The 18,783-nt window shown below is 44.0% G+C and overlaps 2 protein-coding genes across 6 annotated transcripts in view; both read left to right on the top strand.

The window, feature by feature from the left end:
* The window catches only part of ACSL6 (acyl-CoA synthetase long chain family member 6), a 44,678-nt gene extending 40,432 nt beyond the window's left edge, over positions 1–4,246 (top strand). For all 5 annotated transcript variants that reach the window (XM_057415840.1, XM_057415838.1, XM_057415843.1 and 2 more), the window contains exons 19-21: positions 90–191; positions 434–505; positions 2,267–4,246. In XM_057415840.1, coding sequence (XP_057271823.1) covers positions 90–191; positions 434–505; positions 2,267–2,407 — 315 coding nt within the window. In that variant the 3' untranslated portion in view covers positions 2,408–4,246. The remainder of the gene's footprint in view (positions 1–89; positions 192–433; positions 506–2,266) is intronic.
* Positions 4,247–7,530: 3,284 nt separating this feature from the next.
* MEIKIN (meiotic kinetochore factor) lies at positions 7,531–15,917 on the top strand. The gene is made up of 13 exons (XM_057415871.1): positions 7,531–7,696; positions 8,310–8,397; positions 8,600–8,678; positions 9,237–9,297; positions 10,056–10,199; positions 10,543–10,662; positions 10,894–10,933; positions 12,145–12,206; positions 12,950–13,044; positions 13,366–13,542; positions 13,875–13,958; positions 14,106–14,229; positions 15,668–15,917. The coding sequence occupies exons 1-13, from the start codon at positions 7,531–7,533 to the stop codon at positions 15,712–15,714; spliced, it is 1,287 nt and encodes a 428-aa protein (XP_057271854.1). The 3' UTR covers positions 15,715–15,917.
* The last annotated feature ends 2,866 nt before the right edge of the window (positions 15,918–18,783 follow it).

The following is an 18,783-nucleotide window of genomic DNA, read 5'->3' as shown; positions in this document are numbered from 1 at the left end:
AATTCACCTGGCTTATGTATTCCTGTCAATGTGGGGCCTTAAATATTGTTCAGCTTTTGCCTGCAACTCTCCTTCTCCTCCACCTACAGGCCTTTCTGGTGGGAATTGTGGTGCCTGATTCCGAAGTTATGCCAGGCTGGGCAAAGAAAAGAGGGTTTGATGGATCTTATGCAGAGCTCTGTAGAAATAAGGTTTGTCCTTCTGTCTGTGCACATACAAAACATCACCTTACTTTTCACGCTGAGGAAGCAGTTAACATCATCACACCATGCAAACGTTTGTGCGTTTCTGGAACAGAATATTTGCTAATTATGTATTAACTATCAGGCACTTGAACTTTACTCAGAAACATGTTTTCCTGATGAGCAATGACATCAATTGCACGTAAGGTTGCCTCTGTCATTTCATGAGGAATTCCTGTGCTTTAACCCAGGCACTGCAGCAAGCGATAATGGAAGACATGGTACGGCTGGGTAAGGAGAGTGGACTTCATTCCTTCGAGCAGGTAAAACAACGAATACATTACTCAGCATGCTCAGGTGATTTGTCCATTTGTATTGAATGGGGATTTGTCACCCTTGGTTACGTTACTCAATATCCTTGTAGCTGCACACAGTGGTTTTGGAGTTCCTTGAAATCTGAATTCAATTTAGTGTTAAGTTTTAGATGCAGAAGTGAAAACCTAATCCAGGGGCATGGTTAATCTCCAGCCTGACAACCAGAGGTCGAGGTAAATCTGTGCAGGACTCTGATTCTTCTGCCGCTGAAAGCAGTGATGAGGAACTGGGTCACTAATTACCCCTCTTATAACTGACCCAGGAAATGCTGCTGGTTTATTTCTTTCCAGCCTGTGCACTAATTCCTTTCTGGGGCTTGTGTAAATATTGTTGCAAAACACTTCAGGAGGAGAGATGAGAAATCAGCCACGGTTTACACAGCATTAAAAACTCAGTGAAAGAATAATCCATTACGTTTTAAAACGTCAAGGTCCTCTTTCTGTTAAAACAATGAACATCTTCATCATTACATAGAATTAGCATGGAGTTTTGCTTTTGTTTAGGCTGCTTCTGGGTGGTAATTCTGACGGGTGATTCACCATACCCGAGCGCAGCAGAAGCACCATTAAACATAGACTTGTTATTCTTCATTTCTCAATTACATATACCAATGAAATGAAGTAAAATGAAATGAAGCATGGTTTATAATGCACACAGTTGCTTGTGGTACTAAATCTGGTTTGTGCCTGCTGTGGTCTCGTGGTATGGAATGTCCTCAAGTAATCTATTCTACCAGGAGTTTGCAATTAATAAACTACAAAGTAGGGTAAAAGCCTTGCCATCTTCCAGCTATAACAGAAGTTTCACATTTCAAAATTAGAGGGCTTTAAAATTTGATCTTTGTTGCAATATGTAATCTTAAACCCAAACTTTAAAGCCAGATACTAGGGTTCATGTTTGTGTGGGATGGGGTCCCTTCTATATGGAAGAGAGACTCTAGCATTTGTGTCCTTGCCTGCAGTGCCAGTGGCCTGAGTGTGGATCTCTGACCTGACAGTGGCAGCTCTGGGTTCTGGAACCCAGCAGCCAGTGCAGCTTTAGTAGCACCAACACTGGCTTTGTGAAGGACATCACTGGGGGAGGAACAGGACCACAGTGCTTGCAGGGGAAAAGGAATCACGTATCCACTAGGAGTTTAAAAATGGATCCTCACTCTGTGTTCCTGCAACTCCCAGCTGAACAAAATGCAAACCAGTCTGGCTTGGGGAATCGGGAGAGCAGCAGAGGGCTGGGGGATTCTGCCTTACATCAGTGACCATGGCCAGTCATGCAGCCCTTTTCTGTCTCCCTCACTCCTCACTGCCAGGCTCCCTGCTGTGCTCAGGGAGACCCCCATCGACCAGGGCAGCATGGAACAAACCCTGTTTGCCTGGGCTGAATGATTTGATATCATTTTAATTAGCTAATAAAACGCCATCCTTAAAGAGGATCATCACCCATGTGTCCTGTGTGCCTACAAAGCTTCACGGTAACTTTGCAAGGCCAAAGAGAGCTCCCTTCTGTGGGACGCAGGAAAACAAGCATGAGGGCAGGGAGCAGGATGGGGTGGTGGAGGGATTCAGTGGAACCTCAGGAAACTTGGGCAGGTGAGGGAAATCCTGGGTCCCCTGGGCACAAGCGGAGGTAACACAGTGAGGCTGGCATAAGGAGTTAGGCTTATTCAGTGTGATGCTGTCATTTTTGCTATAAATATCTCTCTTTTATTACAGGTCAAAGCTATTTACATTCACTCTGATATGTTCTCAGTACAAAACGGTTTGTTGACACCGACGTTGAAGGCCAAGAGACCAGAACTGCGAGATTACTTCAAGAAACAAATAGAAGAGCTATATTCAAGTGTGTCCATCTGAAATCCTGGGAAGAACCTTCTGAATAATGGACTTCATAGCAATATTAGAATAATCCTCAAAAGTACAGAGCCAGAAGGGCACAGCTGAAACCGATAAGCATCTGAATCTTACATCTGAGCCTTTCATCGTTCTAGGGTTTCACCACTAACCACATCTTTCCTTCTTTTTTTCCATCAGGCGTAATACAGTTTATTTTCTACTCTGTGTACACAATAGGGTACTACTAAGGATGATGTTAAATTGCCACAAAATACACAGAGATTTCAATCTATGACCAAGTAAATTATGGAAACTTACGTTATTAATAACTCCAAACGTTTTTAATTAAAATAAGGAAAATTTCAGGTATGTCTGTTGATATCTGATTGTACATAACCTAATACATTAGAAGCTAAAATTGTGGATAATTCAATAATGTGGTCTACCTCAAACAGTCAGTGATTGATGGTGAAAGTCTGTTTTCCCTGATCTGGAACTTCAAGCTGGATATTAGTTTATATATTAAGTGATAGTTTTTGTATTTTCCAGGACATAAATTGCATTGATTTGATTTAATCATTAATGACCTAACAACCAGAACACAAATAGGAACCAATCTCCTGCTCTTTGTACTTAAAAGAACTATTACTATTTACATCTAATGGATTAATATTACCTTGAAATTACAAGAACAGGTTGGGAAGCAGTAGGATGCAGTTCCCTCTTTTGTTCTTTTCATCTGAACTCGTTTTATACATGGCATGCTTATTTTGCATTAGGGCCTCCTTCAGTTCAGAACACTCATGGACATCTGAACTACTCCAAGTGATAAGGTTACAAAAGCACCACTGGCGCTGTGGCAGCTTTCTGTGGGAGCTCACATTAACCCCAATCCTCATCCCTAATTTATTACTTTACATGCTGCTAATACTGGGTAGTCCAGTTGGACTAATTCCCTTTCAGAAACAGTGCTAAAGGAATGGAGCATGAGGTACAGGCTGTGATTATTCAGGCTGCCCAGAGAAGCTGTGGCTGCCCCATCCCTGGCAGTGCTCAAGGCCAGGTTGGACACAGGGGCTTGGAGCAAGCTGCTCCAGTGGAAGGGGTCCCTGCCAGTGGCAGGGGTTGGAGCTGGAGGAGCTTTAAGGTCCCTTCCAACACAAATCATTCTATGATTCTGAATGGGACTTAGCAGAACAAATTGGGCTGGGAGAAGATGTCCTTCTGTTGACCAGGAATGGAAGAGATGCAGCTCCAGCAGTCCCTGACGATGGGCAAAAGGCTCTGTTGGCTGATGTATGGTGGCACGGTAACGGTACATCACTGGATGTGGCTGTAGAAAGGCCTGTGAAGAAAACAACTCTAAGCTCAGACACCTGGGAGCCTCAGTTCCCACTGTCATCACTTCCAGTGACCTCTATGGAACAAACAGCATGTTTTCAGGATGAAACCTTAAGATTGCACAGCCAGTGGCAGCTGTTAGAAGAGGGTGCAAGTCCCCTGTGGGACAGGAGCAGACTGGAGCCCTCTCCTGAGAGAAAGCACGGTACAAAGCAACAAGAAAACTGCAACGTTAAGTCGCTTGAATGCTTGGACTGTTGGTGGCTTCTTTCTGCTAAACAGGGTCCTAAATGTATCTGTGTATTTGAATAGCTGCTGTTCGTTGCACCAGTGCGTACTAGCATGGAGCTGTGCCTGCTAGAGCTTTGCTAGGACAGTGAAAGCACACTTGTTTTCTCTCTTAAACTGGAATCCACTTTTGAAGCCCCAAATTTTCACTCTAAATGGTCTCTTACTTTCCCTCTACAATTCCATTGCATGCTTCCAAATGAAATACATTGGATTAATGACGTAGTGTTACCCGGCGACTGATTTATTGCAGTAATTTCCTAACAAAATGATCCAAAGGAAGCATATCAGCTAGCATAATCACTCATATAAAGAGCAGAGCGATTTGATTTATCAGATGTGGAAGTATTTATTTGTCTGAATTCCTCTTTGCGCCCAATTCCTCATTGGATTCCAGTGCAGTGATTCATATCAGTTCAAAGCGAGCAAGAAATTCCGTCATGGTGATCTGACGGGATTGTACGTTCGTTCTTCACCAGCGCACGAAGCAAGAGCATCCCTGGGGAATCTGTGTCTGCCACGTCGACATGGGGTAGGAATTACTGTATGAAATGTGGCTCTTTGGGTCAAGTCATAAAGGCTTTTTAGCTCTGCAGAGTCTAGCTCATCTCCTTTTTGTATCAGCCAAAAGACAGTCATTGCGCTTGCTTCAAAGTGACGAAGAACTAGCTTCAGTTCAATTTCCTGTGTGCTTTAATGGGACACACTTTAAAAACTAAATAATTGCAATTAAAAAGTCATCTAAATAAGTACGAAAGAGCTATTTCCCACTGACCTTTTTCTACCACAGTAATTTGATTTCCTTTTCTCCCAGTTTACCACACTTTTCTAGGCAACTAAACTCTGACTTTTATTAGTATAGAAGATCCCAGTGAGTTTATTGACAGCTTAGATGGCTGATACATTTACATCTATAATGCTGAATTAATATATCTCTACTCCACTTTTGGTACTTGATGCAAAATGTCAGATGCACTAGAGCCAAAGATATGGACACCTAAGGAATAAGAAAGCAAAAACACAGACTTGGCCACACTGGAATGATGTGAAATCCGGGAGGACTTGTGCTGTCACACCGAAAAGAGTGAATACTTTCAGCACTTGTATAAATCAACTAGAAGCTCTCTTTAATACTTCTTGTGCAATCAGATTTTCCTCTGCAGGTCACTTTTTCTTGCTATAATGATGAGATTAAAACTTGAAAACAGGCGTAACACATGAGCTAGGCACAAACATGCTCAAATGCCAGGAATATTTATGTTGCATTGAGCTCTTGTAAACTGAACTACTTCTTGTGACCACCAAGGAGAAACCCCCAGGGCTGTCTGATACAGGTTCTATTCCTCAAGATAACTAATTCCAAAATTAACTTCTTCATTTTACACATAACAGAAAAGAACCTGACTTAAATCTTCTGGAACGAAACAAAAACCACTTAGATTCTTTTAATCTATTGTTTATTTTCCATGTGTTACAAGCACAAACCGGTGATCTCTATGTAAATAAACTGCTACAAGATGAATGTAAACTGGGGAAGAATATACTATTTTTGCATGGTAACAGACTACTTAAAGACCTCTTGATGCCTTACAGAAAAGTGGGAAAAGCATTTTATTTAGAGGCAATTCTATCTGTGTACTTTTTGTATCTTTAGCTCACTTTGGTTTTGTCTGTGGAAAACCAAAGAATAGAGGAATTAGCTCTTTGCTTCTTGGCATTAACATTCTTCAGTACTTTGCACATTCAGTGGTTTCTGCTCTGCTTTTGCTTCTGTTCAACGCCGATGCTGAGGCTGTGCTTTCCGGAGGAGAAATCGGGACGCTTGTAGCCTGGGGAGGGGAAAAAAGGTTTAGATCCCTGGAATTGTTCCAAAATAAAATGTTTTCTGAGGCATCCAGAGCCCTTTTAAGCCCTTCACTTCATTTCAGCTTTTTGGTATGTATTTTAGACAGGTATAAGCAGCAAACAAGGTGGTTTCCTAAGTGTTGCTTGCTCTATTTTCAGCTGGAAGTGAAGGGGTTAAAACATACCCTTTCCACTTGTGTAAACCCAATCCCCCCCCAGTCTTACCTGTAATCAAGGGGTTTTCAGCTTTGGTATATCGGCATGAATATCAGCAAGCCATCAATGGTGGCTTTTATAAGGAATTCAACTGGCACACTTCTCCAGACCTCTCTGAAGGTTTTCTCATGGACTGAGGTACAATAAAAGCTCTTTTCTAAACCCCGTTATCACTCCAGCACGTTGGCCTCACCATGGGAGTGCAGGACGCGTGCCTACACCTGACGTGTTGGTTGATCAGATTAACACTCGTTATAAAGCAACCAAAGGAATATTGGGACCTGAGATTGAGTTTAGCAATCTCAAACAAAACCGAGTTGTTGCCAAGTGCTCTGAAGATGCAGCAGTCTTTCTGTAATGGTTTCCTTTTTTTTATTTCAGATCAATAATAATGTAACCAAATGTATATGCTTGTTTAATATGAATTGACAATTGGGAATGCATAGTATTTTTTCAGACTATGTGTCTAAAACAATAAAGTTTAAAAGCATTTGGTCTCTACTCCAGTGTTTGTGTGTGCTTGCACCTCACCCTTCAAATAAGGCTAGTGATGCCAAAGAATTATCTCAGAAGCCATGAGATAAACTCTATAAACTTATGCTGAAGGATGGGATCTGATAGGTAAGGGGAATATAACATCCATGATTTCTATTGCAGGGTGTAGGATTAGAAAACCCATCTGTTGGCAGATCTATTAGTGATAACCAGCGACAGGGAGGGGGCATGCACTGCACCCTGCGTGCATGGAGCTTTCCTGCAGCCCCTTCAGGCACTGGAGCTGCTCTCAGGTCTCCCCTTCAGGAGCCTTCTCTTCTCCAGGCTGCCCCAGCCCAGCTCTCTCAGCCTGGCTCCAGAGCAGAGCTGCTCCAGCCCTCGCAGCATCTCCATGGCCTCCTCTGGCCTGGCTCCAACAGCTCCACGTCCCTCTTGTGCTGCTGCCCCAGCGCTGGATCAGGACTGCGGGGATGGGAGGGTTCCCTCCCTGAGCTGCTGCTCACGCTCTGCGGCTGCAGCCCCCGCAGCTTCTCATCGACCAACACCCCAGAGTCCTTCTCTTCGGGGCTGCTCCATCCAGTCCTCCCCAGCCCCTTGCTTGCGCTTGGCCCTGGCGAGCTCCATGAGGTTCACTGCACAAAACAACGACGTTCACTTTCCGATCAACACAACAAACACAACACAACACAACACAACAAACACACACACACACACACACCAGCCGCCGTTAACACGCCCAGGCAGGGGCCCCGCTCCCTCCCAAAGGGCCGGACCCACCCCGAGCATCGCCCGCTCCCTTCGGCCGCTCCGCCCGGCGCCGCGAGGAGGTGGCGCCGCCTGCTGCCTGCCGTGGGTACCGCCGCGCCGCGCCTGCGCGCTGGGGGCGTGGGGCGCCGGTTGCCGCTGTTGAGGAGCGTCCGTCCCGGTCCTCAGCGGCTGCCGGCGAGACGCGGCCCGCGATGGAGCGGCCCCGCTGCGGGAAGGCACCGCGGAAGAAGCGCCGCTTGTCCCCGCTGCCGGGGCCGGTCTCGCTGCCGGGCGGAGCCGTCGGCCTGGCCGGTGCCTCCCAGCGGTGCCGGCGGCGCCTCTTCGACAGCGGGAGCCCCCGCGGGTCGAGGCCCGGCAGTAAGCGCTTTACCGGCAGCGAGCAGGCTGGGCCGGGGTGAAGGCGGGTGCGGGCACGGCCTCGGCCTCGTGGTGCGGGTGGTTTCGTGGCGCTCTGAGGGGTGGGCAGGGACGGCGGGCACGTTAAGCCTCCCTCCGGGGAAGGTTCACGTCAATAGCGGTGTTAACGTTGCTTCGGCATCCCGTAGTGTCATCCCAGCTGCTCCTGGGAGAGGTTGGGAAGAGGTTTGGTGGGATCCGTGGCCTTTGCAGCGTGAAGGAAGTGGGAGCTGATGTGGAAACGAGACCGTTTCCTCTGCTTAGCTGTTGGTAACAAAAAGGGTTTTCATAAAGGTCACTTTCAAGGTGTTTGTGCTTTTCTTTCCTTCTAATCAATAGGTTTCTAAGGCACCTGGACTATATCATGGAGGCTGGTTGTTGGTTTGGGTTTGGTTTGTCTTGCTGATATCCTGGAAAAATGCTTGGGTAAAAGTAAAGCAAATTCAGCCTTTATAGCGCTTGTGATGTAGGGACAAAAGTTGTGATGGGCATGGAAGAGGGGAACAGCTAAAGGTGCCCTATTAGAAATCATCATCCACTAAAAGCACTGAACTCAATACTTCCTCTTCTCTAGACCCGAAGAGGAAGCCCCGTGTGAAAATCCTCCCCGAAATTACAGAAAACCTTGAAGTCACCCAAGTGAGAGATTCGCGCAACCCAAGGTCTGTTGGAGCTCATTCAGACACACCATTATTAACACCAGCTGCGTGTTTACATTGCCTTGCCTGCATGAGAGGCCTGTGGGAGTGTGAATTCGCAGTAAACGGAGGATTTTCAGACTATTTGTTGCACCCCCTGAAGTGATGTTGTAGTTTCTGTAGAGTAGCTCTGTGTATTGAGCTTAGCTCTGTTCTTCAACTGCAGCAATCAAGTGAATGTCAAAGAAACAACAGACCCAGATAAAAGAGAAGAGGCAGCTGAAGAAAGCAGTGTACCGCTGAAGGTGAGCATCCTGCCTTGCTCTTTATCTGCTAGTAACTTATGGAGAATAAATCAAAGACGTGACATGCTAAATTCTTTTTCTCATCAAGCAGAGAGGAATTACATGTGTGTGTGATGAATGTGTGAACTTGGTCCTGTATCTTGGTGATATTTGCCTGTGTCTTTGGCCAGAATGAAAGTGGTTGGAGCTATTGGTAACGTGGGAAAACACAAAACTAATTATCCTTAATGAGGAAAGGCTGTAGCAATTGTGTTGTGTGGCAGACACCTCATTAGAATGTGATTCCAGGGAGTTGCTCACTCCTGGTTCAGACACAGACCTTTGGTGAGTTACTGTTGTGCTCTTCCTCATGCTAGCAGAACTGGAACAAAGTGAGGTGACTGAGTGGAGCTGTTACAGGAGAGTCAATACCGCAGTGGCAAGAAAATAGTTCACCAGGGATGTTTGAAATCTGCTACAGCAAAAGGCTCAAATGATACTGCTGTGAAACTGTTTTCTTTATAACAGTGGCTTTTATTTGGAGCCCACCAGTTATTTACATTGGGTATTTAATTTTAGGAGTCCCTGACAATCAACAATGAAAGTAAAGACAGTTTGAAAAATGCTGACGTGACTTCGAGTGAGTATAATGGCAATGCATTGTATTCTTAAATAGTTTTATATCTGTATAAACCTAAATGTAACATTCATTATATATTTTTAACTATATGTCTATAAAAGCACTGGTGTGCTGTTCCTGCACTGGTTCTAACTGTGTGATGTTAGAAGGTAAAGGTTTTGAGGCCACTGGCTGGACTTCTGCTTCTTCTTGTGGCATGTGGCTTAGAATCATAGAATAGAATCACAGAATGGTTTGGGTTTGAAAGGACCTTAACGCTCCTCCAGTTCCAACCCCCCTGCCATGGGCAGAGACATGAATTGATTGTAGGCAACACAAGCAGGATGGAAGGCTCACAAGACTTGAGACTTGAGCCCAACTTGCTGAAAACCACATGATCTTGGTTTAATATTGACAGAACGAATTGTGACCATGACTTCTTTAGTTTACTCAAACCTGCATTTTTAAAAGCTTATGCCTAAATAGTTTGTCCTTCTGGAAATAGATCTGCCTAGGAGTTACCTGATGAAGGTAAATTCTTCTGGTATTTCAAGTGAGCTTTGCACAAGGAAGATGTCTTCTGTTAGCTTATGGCAGTGTAAACTGGGCTTCAGGATGCCTTTTGTTTATTTGTATCTTCAACTGTATTATGAATCAGTATAAGAAACTGACTTGACAATGTCATTACAGGGATGAATCTTACGTAAGGAAATCTTGGTGGCTTGTACAAGATGGTACTTGTTCTTTTTTTGATAGCAGCCTGTTCTGTCTGTCTCTAGGTACAGGAATGACTCTTCCCACAGGTGTCACAACCTGTCTCCTAGAGTGTTTAGATGTAGATTCAACTGTAGATTGTAACACAGGTGCTAGCGACAACCTGAACAGTTGCCCGTCCCCTGAAATATTCAGAGATGATGATTCAGGTGAGACTTCTGCCTCTTTGAGCTTTATTTGATGTAAAAAATGATGTGGGGGGACTGCCTACAATAGAAACACTAGTGGCCTTTCCTAGTGTGACTCGCCAGGTCAGATCTTTGTTATAAGCCAACCTTTGCTTAACATGGGATGGGATGTGTATACCTGGGTCCTCCAACCTGGTGTGCATGAGGTGTAATTTGAAGCATATTGTAGGCTTTAAGTAGTCACTGTTGACACAAGCTGCTTATTGAGGGTGACCAACAAATCTGCTTAGAGTCAAACACCTCCAAATTAATAACTCAATGAACTTCAACATAAGAATCTTGCACTTACTTCTCTTATGTCCAGAAAGAAGTCATTTTCACACTGAGGACTTCAGCAAGTACAGGAACTCTACTCTCCTGGACTCCAGCAAAGCAGTGGCCATAGATAAGATGCCACAGATCTCAGATCTGTCAGCAATATTAGGTAACTCTTTTCTGTAGTGCTTCAGAATATATACCTAAACAGATCTCACTCCAGTGCAAGGAACTTGTATTAAATATGTAATGATCATTTAAGGCATGTCTGCAAAATAGGGACCAGCTCCCTGCTAGTGGTCTGTGTTTGCTTCTAGTATTTTGCTTTGCTCTTCAGTGTGTGCTAAACCATTGTCTGCTCGGCTGTTTCTTTTAAAGTTTAGCTTTTGTGTTTTTCTAGAACCTGTACCGGAGGATTTTCAATGCCAGGGCACTAGAAGGTAATTTGCAAAGCGGGCTCTTTAACGCACCAAAATGTTCCGGTTTTTCTCTTTTGAATACTATTTCAAAGAAAGGCCCATATGAATATGCCTCTGATCCTACAAATGATTCTGTTGAGTTTTAGCTACCTGTGTCCTCCCTAACTTTGAAATCAGTGCATTAAGCCAGGTAAGAGTTTGCCTTAGAAGCTTTTGTTTTGGTCTTGCAGGTGTAGGGAAATCAGCGTAAGAAAACTCAGTGATAGATTTTATGGAAGATTTTATGGTGAGGTTTATTTACAGAATCCCCAAACAAGTTGCTTTTATCCCATTGCTCTTCTGCTGTCAGATTTATTCAGTCACAGGCAGCAAGATGTGTGTGCCCAGGTCTGGCCAGGATTGCCTGTGCAGTGCAGAGTATGAAGGGTACCTGTTGTCAGGAACTTGTTAAATCTCTGGTGTTCTGTGCTTGCCCAGGACAAAATTAGGTCTTGGGCAGATCTTTTCTGCTCTTTGCTCCTTTGCTTCAGAATCTTGCTTGACTCCAGCCTTCATTAACCTTGGACCAGGTTGCTGCCTGCTGTCAGGGTTTTTATTCAGAGGACATGTCTACTAGAAGGAGAATATAGTGTATGCGATAGCTGTGCCCCCGTTGCCACGCTCCTGTTGTTAGGATGCCAGGTTTCCTGTTGACAAGTCATCTGTGGTGTGGTTTTATCACAGCGAAGGGTCTTCTACACTTGGCCTTGTCACAGTGCTGCCGTCAGGCCCTGATATTAAAACCTGAGTGTTTTTATAGCAACGGTATCATATCTTGTAACCCTTGTACTGCTGTTTCAAGTCTTCCATGCAAACATTTCCATTCGTAACACGTTTATACCAATCCTAATGTTACATATCTCTACACAATTCAATCTGAATTTTCTTGTGAACCTAACTTTCCCCTGCATGTTCCTCAAACATCTTTTGTCCTAATGCACTTCAGTGCTGAGTACTTTAGTGAATGTGTCTCAAATACCAAGTATCTTCAGAATAAGCTGTGTGACTTGATGATAAACTGTCAAATAACAAAGTGTGATGAAGTACCTCAATAACAGTATTTTTACAACTAAGCTTTATCCCTTTTCAGGCTGTATTTTCCTATGATTTCCTTACACATTGCGTTTTTTTTCTGAATGCTAATATTCCCTCAGATTAGTTGTTGACTTTCTTTCTTCTTCCTCATCTCCTAGAAAGAGACCACCAAATTTCCAATACAGCTCTTCAGCACTGAGTGTTTCAACTACTCTGGCAGGTAAAATGTGACCTGAAGCAGTTGCAATAGCTGTGAGACAACAGAATATTCTACCCAAACTGAAATGATAGCAAAATACCAGGAGCAGGCTTCCACTGAGTCATTTGTCCCCTTGGCACAGGCTAAGCTCAGTTGTGTCTAGAAGGGAAAGTGTGAATTGAAAGTCTTTCCTGTAAATAAGACTTGGCTCTGATTATTGTGTTAAGAACAAAAAAAGCCCCAAACTTGCGTCTTTTCCGTTGAATCACTTGTGATGCTCAATGAAAATTAACATTTCTTATTTAACTTATCCAGGAGCAGAACTGTATCATGCTTCTTACTTGAACTTAATTCAGCTTCACAAATAGTGTGAGGAGTCCCTCATGTAACTACAGTTCTGAACTGTGACTGATGCAATTCTGGCTGCGGCCCAGGTACCACGTAATTTGTCCCTGCTTAATCTGGACTGTAATAGCAGCTGCCACTGGCACAGGCTGCTATGATTATGTAGCTCCTCTGCTTCCACAGTACGTGTGTCCAGCAGTAAATAGCCAGCTGAACATAAGATTGATAAGGAAGGGGAGAGGAGCAAAGCAACTCTGTTGGTAGGGAGAGGAAGATGAGGATTATATTGAAGGGAGGAAGTGTGTTTGCAGGGGTGGCTTTGGAATGATCCCTCTTTGAAAACCATCCTGGAAGATACATGTTGGAGTAGCTGTGGTTTTTGTCTCAAAGTTAATTCATTTGTTGGCAATTTATCACAGGGAAAAAAGTCTGTAGAATTACAGCTGCAAGAGAGAGAACTCCGGTCCTAAAAACTGGCATGCGCCATCCTTCACCGTTAGGACTGGAAAGAAAGGTGAAAGATCTTTAATAAATCAGCTAGGTTGTGGCACAGATGACTTGCTCCTTCCTTGTAGAGGTGGAAACTCCACCTGGAAGTGTAGCCTTTCCCTGGAAAGGGGTGCCCCACAGAGGGTGAAGCTGTAGCTTGCCTCTCCCTCTGGACAGCAGTAATAGTCATGGGTACCCCTGAGCTCACTATCTATCAGACTGACTGTGTCAGTGGTACTGAATCAGTTGTGTAGAGCTTGAGGATGAGTGGGACTCTCTTTATTAGTGCTTACCAGACCACAGAGATTCACTTTCTAACGCAAGATGTAATTGTTTCACCCTTTAGCCTGACACTCAAACTGCTAAACCCAAAAGGCTGAAGTGTAAGAAACGAGAGAAAACTAACACATCAGAAGAAGCTGCATCGTTGTTCACTCAGGTTGATGTGCCAGCAAACACGTCAGCCAGATCAGCGGGGCTGACTGCAGAAGAACTGCCAGCCAAAGAGGCAGATGCTGTGGTGGTAAGTGTCCCCACTGTGCCCTGCTCATGAGCAAAAGGCACAGCATGGAAGTGAGAGTTGTGAATCGTCACAAGAATCAAATATGAGAAGTAGTAGGAGGTGCTTTATCCCCTAGTTGTGAAGGGGACCTGAAAAGTGTGTGTTCTGTCCTGCAGTAAACTCAGTTTGGAAAGCTTAAGTGAATGACAGGAATTGAGATTTGAAACCCAAAGAACTATCAGTGATTCTAAATGGAGTTGTTATAAGTAGTATTATGTACATGGGGAATGCTGGAGGACTAAAACTGCAGAGAATTTGAAACTAACACTGAATTCTTCTCTGTTTTTGTTTAGCCAAGGAGTTCCAGGAGTTTGCTGAACAAAGAGGAAAATAAAGCCTTGAAGAATCTTGGTTGTGCTCAGCCTGCAGAGCTAGATGTGAGTGTGCATCCTGATACTCCTTTTTACTCATTAAAACCAAGCAAGTCTTCTGCCTGTCATCTTTTAATTTCCCTAGAAGAAAGCTAGAAGAGTATTTCTTCACTGGGAACAGCAGTGTGAATGAACTATCATTTATCTTTTCAGCCTCTGTGTGCCAGACAAGAAATCTGCTCCATTGTTAGAACTTCACCGTGCCAGAGGCCTCCCAGGCTTTGCCAAATCCCAGTTAGCTCAAAAGCATTTTCCCTTCCCGAAGGAGTGCCTGAAGGTAAGAGCATACAGAAACAGGTCACTGGTGCTCACTGGCTATTTGAGTGTTTAAAGGTTGGGTGGGTTGTTTTCAAGGCTGAATATCTGGGAAAATCACAAAGCTAAAGAGTAAAAGACACTGAAAACTTCCAGTTTCTGACTTGTTCTCATGCAGCAGCGCTTCCCTAACAAACTACACTGATGTTTTCTCTTCTGAGGATCTTTAGTGTAGGAATTCATACAATCTGCCCATCTTATCAGCTTAGATTAAAGCCAGGATGTGCCACGAGATAACTTTGGGAATATCTGCACCTCTTCAAGTTATTCCTAAACACAGCTTTGAGCTTCACTGCTGGTATGGAGAATCCCTAGAAAAGATAACAGCTTGTTTCATAAATTATTATCCTGTGCCTTATTTCTAGGGTGAATACGTCTGACTTGAGCTTTCAGCCCTTGGTGTGTTTCATATCTTGCTCAGCTAAATTCAGCTCTTTAGCACCCAGTATTTCCCCCCCCGAAAGTTGTTCAAGTAATGGGGTGTATTTTTCTTTAGAGAGTACCAGGTTCTCTCTAAAGGTTTCTGTTCTTTTCCCCTGAGACCCTTAACAGAGGGGAAGCTCCTTTCTTCACTTCCTAGATTTTCATTAAACAGAAATGAGAACTCTGAACCAAACTATCTAACTGCAACCAGAGGTAAAACCCCCTGATCTCTCTTGAAGTTTCTCGGTGCGCCACTGGATGGCATATGTCTGCCTATGTTTCAAGCAGTTCTTTTACAATGTCTGCAAGTTTCCTGCAAGAGGTATTTGTCATTTACTCTGCTTTACTTTAATAAAGTGATGCTGTATAGGCATAATAGCTTTTAAACATACTGAATATACACACATTTACGATGGAATTGCATCTCTTAGGTCCAAATACTCTCCCACTTTGTTACAGATTGAGTTACATACAGCATCTAGAAGGCAGAGAAGTGCTTTTAAGTGTGTGTTTGTATTAATGACAGTCATCTGATGCTTCTGTAGAGATCATGGATTAAGGGTGTTACGCCGTGTGCCCAAGGGAATTGTGCTAATACAGAACATAGGTTGTACTTGTAGGCAAGTGGATTTTGGAAATCAGCAAGTGGTGGTGCCAGAACAGGTTTGGGGTTGTTAATACTTTTCTAGAGGAGTCTGGGAATTGGGAATTAGACTGCAGAAAGGTGATGGTGGGGTTTTTATGCTGGAGATCTGCTCAAGGAGTCTTCTGGATGACCCTCTTTTCCATTAAGAGGGTACATATACTCAAAACCATTGTTGTCACTGGTAATTGACCTACAAGATTCAGATTCCTTCAGCCAAACAAGAGCTGTCTGTTGAACATCCAGCCAGCTTGTCCATACAACTTGCTCTTACAATCCAGAATGTGTCCCTTACTGATAGCATTTAACTTGCCACCTTTTTCCCCCCCCCCAGATATTATTACAAGTACCAAAAACTGGATCTACTGTAAACGCAGATGAGGCTTCTGGGTTTCAGCAGGATCTGATAGAAGAAAACACTGTCTGCTGCTGTGGAAAGAGGTGAAACACAGCTACAAATCAGTAATTAATGGCCCTGTTTTCTTGGCCATATACATTGTTTGAATTTAGTAGAATACTTTGCAATAAGCTTGTAAATACCTGACTCAGTTACTTCATATTAAATTATTTTGTACAAGCAACTACATCTTATTCTGGGCATTGTTCTGCAAGGACTCCATAAAGATAATTCTTCAGTTCATTTAGATTTTACAAACATGTGACTCGGGAAGAGCAGAACACATTATATTCATGGAATTAATTCTGCCTCTTGCTCTGTTGCTGCTCTAGACATATCCACTATCATACTGCAGTCCTTCCCATTTCATTGTGGTTCTTTTGTAGTATCGCTCATCTCAGTCAGTGTTTCTTCTAGTGGCTTCAGATTTGCGCAGAGGAATAGGTGCCTTACGTGAATACAAGGGTAGAAAAACCCTTTTTGTAGCTAAACTATCTCAAGAGGAGGATATTGGCATTCTGGATTTTGAGGTTACTGTTTCAGGCTGTGTGGCACATAGGTTGGATTCCCAGTGTTTCCAGTTCAGCTCATGGATTGTTAATCCATAAACGTTGTTCTTCACCAGTGTGCCAAATGCTTCTGGAAACACTGACAAGAGCACAGTTCCCCTCCACTTGAATTCACTGTAGGCTAAAGTAATCTTGATCCCTGCAGCATTCTCACCACAACACCCCTTACTCAGACTCTTCTGTGCACATAAAGGAAGTTTTTCAGGGTTTTCACATGATATCATGGCTTTCCAAGCCTCTCAAAGTCTGTTTCTCAGTATGATCACCCAGAGTATTCATGCCCTGGACAACAGTTCTGTATTTCCAGAAAGAGCATGCCAAGCAGATGTCTAAAATCCACAGCTTTAATTACTTTGACTACATCTGAAAACACCTGTGATAGTTCAGACCCTGATCCTTTTCCCCATTACTGTGGGCTAGAAGAAAGTGCCAATAAATGCTGCTAGATTAGCTTATGAGCAAGTGTTGTATAAACACACTGTATGGCTTAAGGTTAAAAATGATGCCATTACGTTGTTTTTCCTTTCAGCATTAGCAGCATGAGTTCTGCCAATAACTCCTTGGAGTCCTCTGCGTTTTGCTTCTCATTATCAATAGCCTTGTTCTTACAAATACTGAGCCATGGGTAATTATGCAAGAATCTAGAGCCCCTGGGAGGCAGAAGTGAGCTCCTCCACGTAGTTTTAAGCAAAATTGCAAGTTATGTATCTGGTAAGTTGTGATGATTGCTCGAGTAAAGGATGGTCCAGAATAAAAGAGCTGTTTTGTTGTAAGGGTATTGTAGGAGTCCCAGGAAAACCCTTTTCTTTTGCCCCAAACCATTTTGTAGTTTCTTTACACAAACCAGACTAATACTGACAAACTAACTGGGGGAGTGTAAGAGAGGAAAATGCAGCCTGTACCTGGGGAGTTGGTTGTAACCTGAATATTGCTGAGTTACACTTTTGTTTCTCTTGATGCGAGGAGGCTGTACAGGAGGACAGAAATATCATGAACCACACTCTCCCTTGTCCTTCCATTCAATTATGAAAGCGCTGCTTCTTATTGCCGTCTTTTGTCTGACTCTTGGAGAAAGTGTAATTACCCACCAGGCCAGCTCCCTGCCCCAGGGAAGGCCAGTTAATTCATTCTGAGGCCGCAACAATATCTGCTCTTGTTCTGCTTTTCTCCAAGGGAAGGCATTTTCCCATGGTTTGGTTTTAAACTGAAGAATGACCACATCAGATTTCATTCAGAGTGGAAACAGGCTCTTCCATATTAGTGGATAAAGGTTACGGGTCACAGCCGGTTCATGGGTAGCACAGAAGAGCTTAGTTTCGCAGTGACTGAGGGGAGAAACATGCTCAGTGTCTGCAGAGCTGCTTGGCACAGCCTGGATGTACTAAAGTGTGAATGGCTTCAATGGAATCACTCGCAGTGAGTTAGTCCATGCAGCAACTCAGGTACTGTTCATCGCTAGTGTGTTTAGTGAATTAAAAAACCTCTGTAAGAGGTTTTTCATTAACACTGTTCAGTTGGGTTTATCCTCTCAAGTGTATTTCTAGGAGACTTTAAGTGCTTGGAGACAATGAAAGACGTTTGCTTCTCATAGTGCAGTACTACAGGGTCGATGTGGTAGCTGGTGGAGGGGAAAGACCAGGCATGGAAGTGGTTCTGTTGGGGTTCCTCACCTCTAAATACTGAAGGGAGAGATTTGGGGCCAAGGCAATGTGCACTGAATGGTCACTTCAGTTAAACCTCTTGCTCTCGGTGTAGGCAGGAAGATTTATCTACAGGAAGGCTGATTGTGAGGAATCATTAGATAGATGTTACGCACTAAATTATGCCTTTTAAAAATCATCTGCTTAATTTAATCTTACATCATGTTGTTTTAGTTCCATTCCAGTTTCTAGGGAAAGCACATGAGTCACTTTTGTTAGTCCTTAATTAAACTTTCTAGTAGTGTTGCATCTGAACAGTGAGACGCTGAAGGAGGCTTTGCTGTAACCAGTGCTTCCATTTCATTTAAGCATTCACCAATAAAGAGTTTTGCAGAAATCCATGGATCCTTTTGATTTTACAACATGTTACCCTTTTTTCTAGCTCGTGTGTTTGCTCTGGAGTCACCTGCAGGGTTTAACGTCCCCAGTGCTGCGTTCCGGCTGCATGTTGGGTTTGCAAGGATGGTTCCCTGCATGCAAACACCTCTTGTGTAGGCTGTGGATGGGGTGCGTGTGCGCTGTGCTGGTTCGGTCACCGCTTCACGCACACGGCAGGAAGGAGGGATCAGGAGCTAGACTGTCTGCGTTTGGGACACAATCAGCCACCCTCCTGCGCTGCGTCCCCGCACGAGAAGACCGGAAAGCGGTGCCGAGCAGGACTTGGCGCCTGCCTCTTGACCTCATCTCGCCTCTCTGCTGCGTCTGCCCCCAGCTTCCCTGGGAGGGAGGAAAACAACAGCGCCGCCTTATCACCGCCCCTCGGGGAACACCCCGGCCCTGCCCC

This window comes from Pezoporus wallicus, unplaced genomic scaffold, assembly GCF_028554395.1.
Source record: "Pezoporus wallicus isolate ANWC-B61680 ecotype Strahan unplaced genomic scaffold, APGP_CSIRO_Pwel_v1 contig_9052, whole genome shotgun sequence".
Taxonomy (NCBI): Eukaryota; Metazoa; Chordata; class Aves; order Psittaciformes; family Psittacidae; genus Pezoporus; species Pezoporus wallicus.
Note: the sequence above shows the minus strand (reverse complement) of the source record. Positions and strands in the feature narration are given on the sequence as shown.

Coding starts and splice junctions, on each gene's coding strand:
- MEIKIN (XM_057415871.1), top strand. CDS start 7,531: ATGGAGCGGCCCCGCTGCGGGAAGGCACCGCGGAAGAAGCGCCGCTTG. Junction 13,543..13,874: donor AAGAGGCAGATGCTGTGGTG/GTAAGTGTCCCC, acceptor GTTTTTGTTTAG/CCAAGGAGTTCCAGGAGTTT. Junction 14,230..15,667: donor TCCCGAAGGAGTGCCTGAAG/GTAAGAGCATAC, acceptor CCCCCCCCCCAG/ATATTATTACAAGTACCAAA.